General features: G+C 43.7%; 1 protein-coding gene across 1 annotated transcript; it reads left to right on the forward strand.

The window, feature by feature from the left end:
• The first annotated feature begins 5,032 nt into the window (after positions 1-5,032).
• Positions 5,033-6,197, forward strand: LOC121707877. Its single transcript, XM_042090847.1, has 5 exons — positions 5,033-5,333; positions 5,423-5,603; positions 5,721-5,797; positions 5,892-6,072; positions 6,154-6,197. Exons 1-5 carry the CDS (start codon positions 5,178-5,180, stop codon positions 6,195-6,197), a joined length of 639 nt encoding a protein of 212 aa, XP_041946781.1. The 5' UTR covers positions 5,033-5,177.
• Positions 6,198-15,919: the final 9,722 nt, after the last annotated feature.

Genomic DNA, 15,919 nt, shown 5'->3' on the forward strand with positions numbered 1-15,919 from the left:
GGAGGATTTTGGAAGCTACTTCTGGGGTCCAGTGGATGTGATCAAGTGTGGTGGAAAATTGATCTGCTGGAAGTGGTTGGAGGTGGGGGAGGTGGGTGGTGATGTAGCGGTTAATCTCGGTGAGATTGTACTTGTAGTGTGGGTGAATAGAGGGGGAAAAGTTGATGACCGGGACATAAATGTTGGCGTTGGGGAAAACTTTGGTGGCCAACTTAAACATTTTGTGAAGTTGTTTGTTGGTGGTGGCCTTAGCATTGTGCTCTCTGTTGTTGGTACCCACCGACAGGACTAACAGCTCAACGGCTTCTTGTGGGGAAGTTTTCTCAAGTAAACGGTTCATGTGGTTGGCTGTGGCACCTGGGTAGCTGTCTATCTGTATGTTAGGATATGGATGAGGGGGAATATGGGCCAGATTGGAATCGCCTATGAATAATATGGGTTTGTTAGGTCTGATGTGCCACTCCTGAAGTCTATTGTTGGACCATTTGTGATAGGTAGGAGAGAAGAGGGGGGGAGAGAGAGAAGTGGGACTGTAGGAGTCCGAAGAAGAGGAGGGGGCCTAGGGGACAGGGGTTGTGTAGAGTGTGGTGTAGGTGAGGGTTTGTGTAGAGGTAGGGGGGAGGGAGTAGGAGCCCCAGACAGTTCTACACCAGGGGCTCAGGCAGATGGGGTGGGGATTCTTTTTGGTTCTGGGGATTTTGAGGTGGAATCAGTGGTGGGGTTGGTTCCAGGTAGGGTATTATGTGTTGATGTCAGGGTGAGGGGCTTGGACTTGCGTTTGATATGTGTGTATGCTCCAAGTGTGAGGGGGGAGAGGGTGGGTTTTTTTGATGGTTTGGTTCCTTTGTTTTTATGTAACCGGGTGGTGGTGGTGGGTGGGGATTTTAATGTTTGTTTGGAGAGGAGGTCGTGGGGGAGTGTGGAGTTGGGACGGGTGTGTGGGGATCTGGGGCTGCAGGACGCTTTCAAGGCGGCCGGGGTGGGTGGGGGCGGGGGGACGTGGAGGAATGCTCAGGGGGCGGAGTCGCGCCTGGACTACCTCCTCTTCCCGTGTGGGGTGGCCCTGGTGGACTTTCGGGTCACGCCAACGTGGTGTTCGGACCACTGTGTGGTTTCGGTGAGGGCTAACTTGGGGGGGCTGGCCCGGGTTCGGCCTCGGTGGAGGTTTCCCAACGGGTTGCTGACGGAGGAGGGGTTTAAGGTTGGATGTGGGGAGTTGTTGGTGACACTGAGGGCGGGTAGGGCTGGGTTTCCATCGTGGGCTGTCTGGTGGGAGGCATTGAAAGTGGAGGTGGCGGCTTTTTGTCAGTCCTGAGTGGCTATGGGCAACAGGGACAGTATGCGCACCTTGCCACCTCCTACTACTCTACCCAAGTAAGTGACTGTTGCTTTGCCAACTTCGCATTTGGCCAAGTTGATGGTCAAATTGGCTGCAGACAGTCGACAAAATAGATCTCGGATCTGCTGAACATGTTCTTGCCATGACGCACTATAAAGGACCACATCGTCCAAATAGGCCTCACAGCCAGACATACCAGACAACACTGTATTGATTAACCGCTGGAACGTTGCGGGAGCGTTACACATTCCAAAGGCCATAACGCGGTAATTCAGAAAGTCATCTGGGTTAACAAAGGCAGATATTTCTCTTGCACGACTGGTGAGGGGAATCTGCCAATAGCCTTTCAGCAAGTCAAACTTACTAACAAAGACTGCAGATCCCACCTGGTCAATACAATTATCCAACCTGGGCAACGGGTAGCAGTCAGGTCTGGTAACTGCGTTAACCCTCTAGGCGCCACGGTCGACTTTAGTCGACAAGATGCGGCACTGAATAAAACGGCTGATTTTGTCAAATAGGGTGTCATAATTCGTTCAAACTCCACTCCACTAGATGGCAGACATGTCATACGTCATCACCGAGTCGAAAAAACGTCATGCTTCTATACAAAATCTTCCCGCTAGAGCGCATTGAATCAGTGCGAGAAATACCGGAGCTAGTGTGCGTGTGTGCCATTTTTATCAGAGCGGTTTTGTCAACGTCAGAGAGTATTTGCATTACATTATCGTGTAATGGCATCAGAAAAGTTTACCCGCAATGAAGTGTTGGGTTTTCTATTCGCTGACCCTGATTCTGAAGGAATCAGATGCGTCCCTGCCTTGCAATGGTGCAGCTGGACAAAGTTTAGACCTACACCAAGCACAAATTAATCCTTTGCCCAATGTAGATGGTCCTTTCCCCAATGTCAGTGCTGGGAACAATGTTTCACGGGGTCGTAGTGTTCATCGGGAAGTTAGCAGGCGTGTTAGTGATGTGGGAAACGAGGCTGGAAGTTATGTGGGGGTCCAGTCTTTTTACAGCGCTAGCCAGCTAGCTTCTTTGTCTTCGGACCGTGTGCCTCTCCGCAATCACGGCGACAGTAACATGTTGTTGGAGCATTTGTCTAATGCCACTGGGGATGTTAGACGAGGTCGAAGTGTTCATAGGACAGTTAGGGGGCAACGTGGAGGCAGGGGGAGTCGCAATGAGAATGACAGTAGGCCTAGTTCGAGCTGTGCAACTTCTCTCCACTCGGCGCGTGCGAGGCAGATCAGGCCGTGCTGGTCGCAGCAGGAGCAGAGGCGGTGTGACACGGGGCAGAGGAGCCATACATAGTTTAGTGCAAGATGATGGCTTTGAGTACTTGGCCAATGAGGAGCAGTACCAAAGTTGGATCACGCCCTTTGATCAGCCAATTGGTTATCTGGGGGAAAGAGAACTCTCCAATGCCAATTCGCCCCTAGATTTTCTATCACTCTTTCTCTCTGATGAGTTCTGGAATTTACTTGTTATTGAGACAAATTGCTATGCCCATCAGTTTTTAGCCTCCCATCAACTCCAGCCACACTCCAGATTTCATCAATGGTCTGATGTAACTGTCAGTGAAATGAAAGCCTTCTTTTCTCTGCATTTGAGTATGGGTCTGGTAGAGAAGTCAGAGTTGGAGGATTATTGGGCCGAATATTGGCCAACAGCAACACCTGCATTTGGGAAGGTGATGTCCAGGAATAGATTTGAGATGATTTTGTCTTTCCTTCATTTCACCAATAATGAGGAGTATGTTGACAGGGGTCAGCCATGCCATGACAGGCTATTCAAAATCCGCCCAATAATTAATTTGGTCATCCCCTGGTTTTCAGCAGTGTATGGCCCATCTAAGCAGCTGTCACTGGATGAAATGACCATTGCATTCAAAGGGAAATCCACACTCAAAATGTATAACCCAAACAAACCAGACAAATATGGTTACAAAGTATTTGTTCCGAGTGAAGCAAAATCAGGCTATGTGCTACAGTGGTCCATGTACACTGGACAAAATAGGCTTAATGCTGATTTCGGTGCCACACACCTTGTTGTCTGTGAGCTGATGGCCCTGTACACAGGGAAAGGGCATGAGGTGTACAGTGGGCATCGCTTTCAAATGACCACTTCATTCGCGCATTACGCGGCGTGAAGCTGCGTGAAGCTTTAGTACCACTTTCAGCCACTGTGCGTCGCTCTACCACTGTACATCGCTCTACCTGCGGTCCCTTCTGAAAAAGCAGGACCTACCATTAAACATAACTGTTGCCGAGAGTAATCCCAGCCTACAAATTCAATAACAAAATAAATCATGCATAATTAAACATTACCCTGATTTAGGCTACTTGGGTATGGCTTAAGGCTTGACTACACGGTGGTAACGAAAATCAAAATCGAAATTTGCTGTCTACATTATTGTCAGTGTTGGAGTTAACGCAACTACGCAAATCAAAACAGTGGTGTGATAATGGAGCCAGTAGAGAAATAACTGTTTAGAATTAATCTGTAGCCTTGGGTAGGCTTCTGCAGAAAACAATGTTGTTGCCGATTTAATACTATCTGGCGACGTTTTTAACAGGCTACGCAATAGAGGCTTAGACAACTATGACCCACGTTTTGGTTTCGTAAATTAATTTGCCCTACTTCTTCACTGCAATGTAGTCAATTGACTGCTTGACATGTCATTTTTATTTTTCTGTACAATAAACAAATACATCTGCTTTATGCCGCAGAATTACATTCATATTTGGAACTTACATAGTCCAATGCATCGTTCCACTACGTTAGTGTTTCCCAAAACCATAGTAGCAACGAACGTTCGCAACCACTATCGTAAAGTTGTGTAGTTACAACTACACCTCTCGACCTGTGGTAGAATGCTAGAAGCATAGTTCCAGGGATCTTCATGTCAAAGACGTCACTGACGCCAGTTATTCGTTTGTAAATTAATAATTATAAATATATTTAGGTTTCTAATTGATATTTACACTTCTAACCACCATACATCCATATTTTAAAATGCCCAAGGCAGAAAATACATAAATTAAAAGTCAATTTGCAGCCATGTGCACGTAAGTAAAAGTCACACACTTGCAGATAATAATAAGGTGGTGCGCACTTTTTGACGAGTCAGCTGAGAATATGTAGCCTTTGATTTTCATGGGGGGGGGGGGTCCTTGTTAGTTTACGCAAACCAAGCCAAGAAGGCTGATTCTGATTTTGATAATATGATCTGCACAAAAGATAAACTTAGGTACACAACGATGTCAATATTGTTGTCAACGTCTTAACCCAGATTCAAACTCTTGGACAGGGGACTGGTAACTGCTGTGCAACGGCGGCTGTCATCTGCCGGCCTTAACGCAATGCGCCACAGAAGTATGTGCAGGTGCCCGTTCACGTGCTACTAAACGTCATTAACCACCTTAGTCCAGACTACAGAAGTTTGGAAACTATCATGGTCCAAACTTACAGTACTATGTAAGTACGACAGTTTTGGGAAACAGTCGTAACTTACATGTTGGTTAGTTGAAAGATGGATCCTGTTAGTGAAAAGCTAACCTCCGTAGTTGTACGGGAAACGCCCCCCAGATCAGCTTGTAGGCCATTAGCAATCTGTTTATTTTATTTTATGAAGGTTACCAGCGATACAACATTGCTATTATTCTAGAAAACATATTTAAAAGCTAATATTATGTTATGTTTCTAATCTGTTAGGTTTGAGACACAGTCCACACATGATGAGGAAAAGTATATTGTTTTTGAAAGCTGCCTCAAACAGCTGTTTGAAAACTGTCCAGTGTGTAAGAAGGGCTGTAATCTCCAACGACGAAGGATGGGAACCTATGTGGCTTTCACTCAGCGATGTCCACACCGCAGTTACTTCAGAGAGTGGGAGAGTCAGCCCATGGTTGGAAGTACCCCTGTCGGCAACCTACAACTTTCTGCGGCTACCTACTTTACAGGGACCTCCTTCATCCAACTGGAAAAGGTAAGCATTTTACCATTTCAAACATGTGAATCTTTCTAGTGATGAACTAAACTGGTCTAAAACGCCTCTTATTTGTCTTTTCTTTAAAGCTGTGCAAGGCCATGCAACTCCAGATATTTCAGTATGACACCTTCAGAAGGCATGCAAGGAATTACATGGAACCGGCTATTGTTCATAAGTGGAAGATGGATCAGCAGAGTCATTTCCAGCATCAATTGCACCTTGGTGGGGTGGTTGCAGTAGGAGGAGACATGAGGGCTGATTCTCCAGGTTTGTAGAAATTTGAAATAGTCTGGCAACTAAATTATTAGTTTGCATTCTGAATCATATGACATCCCTTGATGGTGTGCTGAAAAGCTTTACACACTCTGTAATACATTTTTTTAGGGCACTCCGCAAAGTTTGGCAGCTACACTCTAATGAATCTGGAGAGCAACACCATTATGGACATCCAACTTGTTCAGGTATGTTTCTCTCTTTGGATTTGTTTGAATTTGAATCTTAAAAGTGTGTGATTTTGTCTAATGTTTTTTGTTTGTAATGACCATTCACTACCAGAGCAATGAAGTAGGTGGCAGCTATCATATGGAGAAGGAAGGACTGAAAAGATGCCTAGATCATCTGGAGTCGAATGGATTGAAGGTGGATTACATTGTGACAGACAGTCATCCACAGATCCAGAAATTTCTGAGGGAACGCAGCGTAACTCAGTTCTATGACGTTTGGCACTTTGAGAAAGGTAAAGTGTTTTCCTAATTCATATCCTAAACGTTGAAGTTAGCAATTAACAGATTGTATAATCAGTGTGTGTGGTAAACAGGTTTGTCCAAGAAACTTGAGAAAGCTTCGCACAATGAAGACTGATGTTCTGAAGAAGTGGCTACAGAGCATCAAAAACCATGTCTACTGGTGTGCCACGTCATCAAGCACTGGACCAGAAAAGGTGGCAAAATGGACATCACTGCTAAACCACCTACAAAATGTTCATGTTCATGAAGACCCCCTTTTCCCCAAATGTCTGCATCCCGACCACGTCTCAAGGGACCCTAGCAAATGGTTACAACCTGGTATATGCCAAATTATCTTTACTCAGAAAATCAAGTATTACATTTTTCCAGTCTTTTGTTGTGATGCAGGGGGGTTGATATTTCACCACGTGTTCTTATTTTACTGAAGGATCAGTTGCACTTCACAAAGCTGAGAAAATACTGCTCAACAAGAGAGTCCTGAAGGATGTAGAGAAACTCAGCCACCATCACCAGACCTCATCACTAGAGTCCTTCCACAGCCTGATACTACGTTTTGCACCAAAGAATGTAGTTTTCCCCTTCATGGGAATGTTGTGCAGGTAATACACAATGTCATTATTTTAAAAGTGACTGATTGAGATGACCGTCAGTCATTCTATGTATTTAATCATTTTGCTGTGTTGTTACCATAGGTTGTATCTAGCAGCAATGCACCACAATGAAAATGCTATGCGGGAGCAAGCCACAACATCTACAGGACAGGCCGTTTTCAAGGTTGTTTTTCCAAAGGCGAAGAGGGGGAAGGCATTGTGAAGCCCGTGAAAACAAATCCAACCTTCAGTAAGTTTGTTAAAGAGTTTCTTTAAATACAGCCACAACAGTTTACAGATTGTTATGGATACATTTATTGGATTTGAATGCTATATCTTCCAGACTATGTACGTGAACTCATGAGGCTGCTCATGCAGGAAGTTTTTGAGGACCCTACATCTTTTGCAGAGGAATTGAAGACCATCCCCATCCCTCCAGACCTCTCAGCAGAATTCCCGAAAACTCCAAAGGCTGAGCTGGTTGCCCGTCACGTCTCCCGCTTCAATCAATAGGTGGTCTGAAGCCTATGTAATCACCAGACGGGAACTGCTGCCGTATCCGCTGCACCACACATGACGGGATGATGACCCGACGACTAGGTCCTAAGTAGCCCCAGCACCAGCTTACAAAGCTGCGATAGGCAAGATGCCTCAAACGCCAAGGCACAGTTCTCTGTTCAACTGTTTTCAAATGAAGAGTTTGGTTCCAAAACGCTACATCGACCATTTTAAAGAACTTTGATAAATAATAATTATTTTTTTACAATTTGTTTTGCAAGTAATTTCAGTAGAACTGTAATTGGGCATTAATTGATTTACCTTTACTCAATCAAAACAACAAAACAGCAAGTTGATTGATATTATCTGAAATACACAATTGAATAACATGACTTTTTAATGTTTTTAAAAATGGAGATATAGCGTTTTGAAACCAAACTCTTAAAATATTACCTCAAAGGTTCATACTCTATGGAAGAAGCTATGCACTATTGTCATCAATGTTTACATGCATACAAATTACATAAGAATAATGCTTTTGTTTTGTTTAGTAAGAGCTTATTACAGCCAAAGTAACTTACTCTTCTTCTGTTCTGTGCCTAACAGGTCCGTAATCATATTTGTAAATGTTGTAGATATTTTGCAGACTGTATGGGTTTAGACACACAGGTTCTAGGCCTGGATGTTCTGTCATGCACATTATGGGTATTGGGACTTGGCTCATTCGTCTTACTACCTAATAAAGAAAATAAGACAAGAATACTACTGTGTAACAAGTGACCTTGGCATCATCATTGTTCAGAGTGCTACATGACTGCATGGACAATATTGATTCAGGAAGCAACATGTTTTCTTGTCAGACTTTTATTTACAAAAAAAAGTTATCACTGATTTAGTTTTTTTATTACATAACAATGATTTATTATACAGTATGCAGCTGGCTGAGACTACAGTGAACTGGTGAGATTACTCGTTTACCATTACATATTAATTATAAAAATGTATCATTGATTAGTTTTTTTACATAACAATGATTATAATACAGTATGCACCTGGCTGAGACTACAATGAACTGGTGAGATCACTCGTTTACCATTACAAGTGTAATGCTGATGCTTTATGCTAGAGATGTCATAAACATGCGTAGCCTAGTTCACTAGTAGGCCTAAGCTACTCATCTAAAGGGGATGTTATGCTAGGACATTAGGTCAGTCCATAGAAATAAACACCAAACCATGTAGTAGCCTAGCATAAAGTTACAGTTATCAGTTTTACCTTTGTGATTTCTCTGCAGCAGACGTTCTCCACTTCACTAGGCATAGTGGCACAATTCCCACAAGTGCACCTAAGTAACAAAGATGTTATAAGTTATAGAACTAACTATTTTTGGCAGACAAAAGCAGTTCACTTATATTCCATGTCAGGCAGGCAAATAAAGCTTGTTAGTACGAGTAGCCTACTAGCCTCGGGCTAAATTAGACGCTAGGCTATAGAGATACATTTCGTAAATAAGGTGTGGATAATAGAATAAACAAAAACTTACCACAGTGAAACGTCTTGGTCCAATCTACGACTAACATCGCGCTCATCATTGGCTCCATCAGCTCCATTATCGCTTTCGGGGTCGGATTCTGGTTCAAATTGGTAAGGCAGCACTGACGCCATAATCGCCTAACTTACAAATGTCTGACGAGACGTTTCTGTCAGCGCCAAGATTCTAACTCCCTCAAAATTCTCAGCAACCGGGCGTTTCACATAGGGGTTGTAATACTGATAGACGTATGATGAAAAATAATATGGCCGACGACACTTCAACGTTGTAAATCGATTCTATTAGACCCAACAAATTAAATAATAAACAGTAAATAATACCATAATAGGGCCCCTTTAAGATAGTACCCTATACAAAAAGTACTTCATACTATCATAAAAATTCGTTAAAACGAATAGCATTTTGCAACTTGACAAAACACTGGATTAAATATCGTAGGCACAGGAGAAAACTTGTACATCCATTGGCCCGTGGGGAGATCACATGCCAGTTGCCTCTCCCTTCAGTATGACTTGTTCGACTGTGAGCTTGTTTCGCCAAAAAAAAAAAAATATTGCAGATATCAATGCGTCTTTGTTCATGGGTTTGGCCTCACAGCAGAGGCTTAGACAACTATGACCCACGTTTTGGTTTCATAATTTGCACTACTTATTGACTGCAATGTAGACAATTGACTGCTTGACAGGTTATTTTTATTTTTCTGTACAATACACAAATACATCTGCTTTATGCCGCAGAATTATGCACTTGGATAGCCTATAGAACGGGCACATTTTGGAGAGAACGCACGCAAGAATCTGTAGGCTACATGTATTTGTGGCTGGTTACCAGCAAACAATGTTTAATGCATTAACTCAAGACGTCAAACATTTTCTAAACAATACAAACAGAAAGGATGCAGCAGGCAGCAAATGTAGAAGAGTCATTTCCAGTGGAAGAACAAAATGCTGAATGAAGCCCAAATTTATGAAGGCATATCTGGCAAGTTGTTATTTTTTGAAGACGTAAATAGTTGGGCTATAGGCCTAGTTTGCAAGAAGGAGACATAAAGTGTGAGCATGCCACACTATCCACAGCTGTGGTAGCGGGGGTAGGAGGATTACTGTTAGCGCAGGATTTATATAAAATTCTTCAACAGAAGGCCTGCCTCGAATGCAGGCTTGTGGTTTGCGCAGCCTACAGTAAGTAGGTCTAGTGAGTTAGCAGTCCTCTAGACTTCTTTTCAGCTATCTCAGAGGTGGAAAGTTGCATTCGTTGGGGGCAGGGCCGGGTTAACAATTCATAGACCCTTGGGAACAAATGTCTGATGCCCCCCCCCCAGCCAACGTGAATCGGGCAGTCAGTTAATAGGCCTATCGTGAAGATTTGTATTGCCATTTAAGGCACGAGCGCATCTGTGAGGCCAAGCCTCACCAAGTAGCCCATTTGTTTACAACTAACATTACATTTAATTAAACTGCTTATAGGCTATGCCGAAATAGTTTGTCAGTGTCAGGTGAATTAGGAAATGTGTTATGGCTGAAAGCTGCTTGGGATCCCCCCTGTCAAGCAATAACCATACAAAAAGTTGACAACAGATGACATGATGCGCATCACTGACACAATGCGCAAATAATATAGCCTAGATATTCCAATATATTCGAATACATGTGTTTATTTTAGAGGGGATATTCGAACGTCATTTTTGAGCAATTTTGACAGCCCTAGTCCACTGTAGGCTACGCCAATCGTCTATTAACACCTTCCACTAACCCCGGTGAGTGGGGGTCGCTATAATGCGTGTGAAATAGCACCATTGTAGCCGAAATAGCACCATTGTAGCCTATGCGAAATAGCCTTAGCGTTCCGGTGTTGTGTGCCTTCTGGTTTCTCCACCTACTGGTTTCCTTGCGCGTGCATGCGCTGCAGCAGTTGTCAGACATTCACAAACAAGTTGTTTTAGGCGGTTTGAAGACGCTTTTCATACGCCATGAGCGCTCGGCTACATTACAAAAATATATGTTTTGAAAACTAGCATTAAACTGGATTCGATCCCGCAAAAGCAACACACGCGTGACTCTCTCCATCCTGATTCCCTACTCTTTGAGCCAACTAATATGTTACGCGAATCAATTAACTATTGTAGGCTACCATTAATTAATAATGTAGGCAACACCCAGGTAACATGTTGTCCAGGCTATCTGAAACAAGGGGTTGCCTCTCATCTACAACAACTGGTTACGTTGGGCTGCTACAGTCGTCAGTGCACTGTGCACAGTAGGCCTATGCTACTCTTTGTGGTTGATCAACTAAAAATAAAAGATGTATTTGGTGATGACGTTATTGTAGGCCTAGTAGACCTAAATTCTGAGAAATTAAATGGTACGAGAAACGATCTACATAGCGCACCAGACCGCGATGTCTTCAAGGGTTGAATGAAGGGAGTTTGCAAAAATTTGTGTATTTTTCAAGTCAATAAACATTCTTAATTTTCGAATGTCTTTGTCAGGGAACATCTGACTTTTAAAAACCATAGGCCTGGTAGTCGCTCAGACAAGGAGTTATAAGATAAAGGCAATACCATTTGTGTCACCTAATGCAGTTCAGTGAATTAGCAAGATACCATCAGAAGGCAACAATCATAAAGCACAGTGTGCGCGCGCGCGCTCTCTCCACTGCGCATAAAGCTGTCTGCGTGTTGTAGAGATTTGCGTGAGTTCTTTCTATCTGCTTACTTTTGTGAGTTGCGACCACCTAGGCTATGTTATAGACGTTCTATGAGGTACCAGTGTTTAGCTGTGTCACAAAACAATAAGCTTTGTCAGACTACTTTTAAAATGATATTCAGGGCTATATACATTTTAAACATTCGGGGCTGAAGACCCGACAAAGCCTTGCATTAATTCTTCAGGTGGGAAGTGTCAGGAATTTTCATACGAGAGACGCTCTCATTGGTGGTTAGTATATGAAGTAGGGAATTGACAGCAACATATCCAATCACATTATGAGAGAGGCTGAATTTAACATAAACTGCGATGTTTGATTTTAAATGAATGTAAATTTAGCCTTCACACGTGGGTGCTCGATGTTTTCAGTGGGTGCCCGAGAGACGGAGCATCCACGGTATCGGCGCCTATCATCGGAGAAAACCAGAATGTTTAATTTGTCCTGCGTTTCTTCTACGGCTGCAAACGGGATTCACTCGCAGTTAACCAAATATTTCTTTATTAGGGCAGGGCAGGCATATTTCTGGCTATTAAATTATTTCTAAACCAGTCTGCTAAAGTTTGTAGTGAAGTCTGTGTAGGGTTTTCCAGGCTCCATTTCTTTTTACGAGACACCCTGCTCACTTGAGCCATCTACCGGTTGTTTGGGTTGTTGCAGCGTCACACTGGGAAAATACAAATTAAAGTCGCCTGATACCATGTGATCCCACGCACGGACCGCGAGTGACGCTGGCCAAGTCGAAGCACTGCCCACTGTATATGCACAGCTATTACACCTCGCCAGCCATAGCAGATGAGCTGGCAAGCAATGATTCGGGTTTGTGTGGGACTGTCAGCAGTAACAGGAAGGAGATGCCAAAGGGCCTCACCCGTGAACAGCTGCCATTGAGCAAGGGAGATGACCCAGTCTTCATGAGGAAGGGGAAAATGCTAGCTTGTGCGTGGCATGATACAAAGCGCCTCACAATGCTCTCTACACTGCATTCCAACACGTGTCAGAAAGCGCATCAGGACCAAACACACCGATAGTGGCTATAGGGAGATAAATAGGCCTGTTTGTGTTGATGACTACAATTCGTTCATGGGGGGTGTCGACACAGCAGACCAGAGAATGAAGACCTACCTCTTTCCCCATAGATCAAGGAAATGGTACAATAGGATTTTCAATGCCATTCTCAGTGTAAGCATGGTGAATGCCCACATCATTTACTGCCGCTGCACTGCTGCACCTCACAAGCCCCTGAAAGTCTTCGTGCAGGATGTCATCACTGCTTTACTGGAAGGCTTCTCCAGGAAAGAAAGCAACAAAGGCCGAAAGTCATCCTCACTGGGAGACATGCCACAGAGACTCACTGAACGCCACTTTATCTGCCAGGCTGATGGTAAGCCAGATTGTGTCGTTTGTTCTGATCGGACCCGCCCTAAAGGCTGCCGTCAGACAAAATACATGTGTAGGCAGTGTGGGGTGGGTCTTTGTGTTGTGCCTTGCAATGAGAGGTACCACACCCTGAAACACTACAAGAAATGTCACCTGGATGGATAGGGAGTCATTATCTCTACAGCAAAAGGCCTGCTACATAAATTCTTTTTTTTGTCTGCCATTTATTAGTAATGATTTAGACTGTTGATTTACTATCTATTTCCCTGACCATTTAGTAGTGTACACTATGTGTTCTTTTTTGTGAGTTCATGTCCTTGTGATGTATGTGTCTTTGTCAGCTAAAAAAAACAACCAAAAAAACCTCAACAAAAACAACAAAAAAAAAAAAAAAAATACTAACATTGTCTCTCGTCTTGTCTCGTCATCTCACTCCTGATCTGTGCCTTGCCGTGGCGAGTGAGCTTTTGAACTAAACAGGTCTTGTCTACTTGTGTTTGTGTGTCATATGAATAATATATATGTGCCCCATACATGGCTTCAGAGTGCCTACTGTATGTAGTAAATGGAAAATCTCTACAGCAAAAGACCAACCTACCGCTACATTCATTCGGTTTGTTACTGCCATTTATTAGTAATGATTTACACAGTTTGATAACTACAATATAGCACACAGAAGGTGAGGGACATTTTGGGGGGAAAGAAGTGCTGAATTTTATCATTCAAACATGTGATTTTTTCATGAAAATTCTATAATCCAAGATGGCCGCCACGTCATATGACGTCATAATATGCAAATTAGATGGGGAAATTTAATCCCTACATAAACTTTGGGTCATCCTTAACAACGTCCAAAATGTCAGCCTTCTCGGAGTCTGTGAGATGTGGGAGGTGATCAGCCAAAACTGAGAGCATTTCAGTGTTGTTAAGACGTCCCTCAATTAAAGCACGAGATGGGTTATTTTCAGTCTCATCACTCTCTTCCACCACAACAGACAACAGCACCGATTTGTCACTTGTCGATCTCGACGAATCAGACTCCAGCACAGCTGGAGATGAACCTAGGCAAGCAGAAGCACGCTCAAAATAAGGCTTCTGCTGCCGTCGGTCTGGAGTAGCGATTACATAATCGCGGTCAGAAACTTTAACTTTATGTACTACCACATATGGACCACTAAAACGGGCCTGTAGAGCAGATCCAGGGATGGGAAATAACATACGTACTTTATTGCCCACTTTAAAGTGTCGATCTGTGGTCTTCCGGTCATACCAGTGTTTCATCTTGCCTTGCGCTCTCTCAAGATTCTCACGGGCTAACTCACGGGCTCTGTGTAAACGAGAACGAAAGTGTGACACATAGCTCAAGATGTCTTTTGCAGGAAGTTCACTTAAAAACTGATCTTTCAATACGGCCAACGGACCTCGTGGAGTGTGTGCAAAAACAAGATCAGCAGGACTAAAACCAAGTGATTCCTGTCTCACCTCTCTACAGGCAAACAGCAGCCAGGGAACTGCATCTGCCCAATCCTTACCAGACTCCAAGCAATATGCACGCAACATGCTCTTCAGCGTTTGGTGATAGCGTTCCAGTGCCCCCTGGCTTTCAGGATGATAGGCACTGGAAACATTATGTTGAATGCTAAGCTGTTTCAAAACACGGGTGAACACACGAGACATGAAATTCGACCCACGATCAGTCTGGATGAATTTTGGCAGACCAAACATAGAACAAAAATTTGAGCAGCTCCTTTAAACACCACTTTGGCAGAAATGTTTCGCAGAGGGATAGCCTCCGGAAAACGAGTAGCTGCACACATCATTGTTAAAAGATATTGATATCCACTCGTGGAGCGCACAAGTGGACCAACAATATCAACAATGACATGATCGAATGGCGGGGCCACCGCGGGGATGGGATACAGAGGAGCAGGAGGGATTTTCTGGTTGGGTTTGCCAACCAGCTGACAGACCTTACAGGTTTTACAGAAACGAACTACATCCCGCTTCAACCCTGGCCAGTAAGTGTTGACTAACACGGTTTAGTGTTTTGGCGACCCCCATATGACCAGCTACACAGTCATGAGCTACACTCAAAATGTTATCTCTGTATTCAATTGGCATCACAATCTGATGGACAGAGTCTGGAACATTGTAAGGCCTCCATTTCCTCATTAAGACACCGTCTTGAAAGTAGAAACATTGTGGTTCTTTATCAATGTCAACATCAGATGAGGCAGAGCGGAATAGAGAGACTAGTGACACTTCTGCTTTTTGAGCAGCAATCAGTTCTGTGCGTGACAAGCATGCAGGTTCCATCACAATTTTATTCATTTTCTTATCAGGCCCAGATAGATGAACTACAGCTGATGCCCCTGGAGACTTCTCAGACTCAAGATTCACAAAGAAAGAATCAGAAAGATCAAATTCAACAGGAGAAGAGGAGCGTTCTTCTTTCCTTGACATAGTGCGAGTAATCGCGCAGGCAGGAAATACATCGGGACTTTTTTCCACACACTCATGGACGGCTGGCTTGCCAGGCACAGCAACGACTTGAGGGAGAACTTCCGAACCCACTCGGTTCCACACATTACCACCTGCTAAATCATTGCCCAAAATAAAGGACACGCCAGGAATAGGTAGTGATTCACAAACACCAACCGCAACGCAGCCGCTGACTACGCTAGACTTTAAAATGATTTGGTGAAGTGGAACAACAGTAAAACCCATCTCAAAGCCATGGACTAATACACTGGTGCCATCTTTCGTTGTTGCAGAAAAAGGCAAAACTCCTTTCAAAATGAATGATTGTGCAGCACCAGTGTCACGCAAGATGTGTACGGGAGTGAGATTTTTATCACCTGTCAACGTCAAAAAACCATCGCTAAAGAAAGGTTCATAGCCTGTCGCTACGTCGTTTGAAAATTCCAGACAGCGCGACGCAGAATGTGGAGACGCTTTAATCAACCCAAAGCCTTTAGCAGCCTGTTTTTTTCTCAGCACTGGACAGTCTGCCACCAAGTGCCCAGGCTTCTTACAATAAAAACAGGCCTGCTCTGGACTACTGGAAGAATGGACCGCAGCATAACTGGACTTTGGAGATGAACCTACAGGCTT

The sequence above is a fragment of the Alosa sapidissima genome, chromosome 1 (genome assembly GCF_018492685.1).
Source record: "Alosa sapidissima isolate fAloSap1 chromosome 1, fAloSap1.pri, whole genome shotgun sequence".
NCBI classification, from domain to species: Eukaryota; Metazoa; Chordata; class Actinopteri; order Clupeiformes; family Clupeidae; genus Alosa; species Alosa sapidissima.

Bases quoted from the DNA above. Each gene is read 5' to 3' on its own strand.
- LOC121707877 (XM_042090847.1), top strand. From the start codon at position 5,178: ATGGGAACCTATGTGGCTTTCACTCAGCGATGTCCACACCGCAGTTAC. The intron at 5,334-5,422 runs GTAAGCATTTTA...TTTTCTTTAAAG, and splicing joins CCTTCATCCAACTGGAAAAG to CTGTGCAAGGCCATGCAACT. The intron at 6,073-6,153 runs GTAAAGTGTTTT...TGTGGTAAACAG, and splicing joins CGTTTGGCACTTTGAGAAAG to GTTTGTCCAAGAAACTTGAG.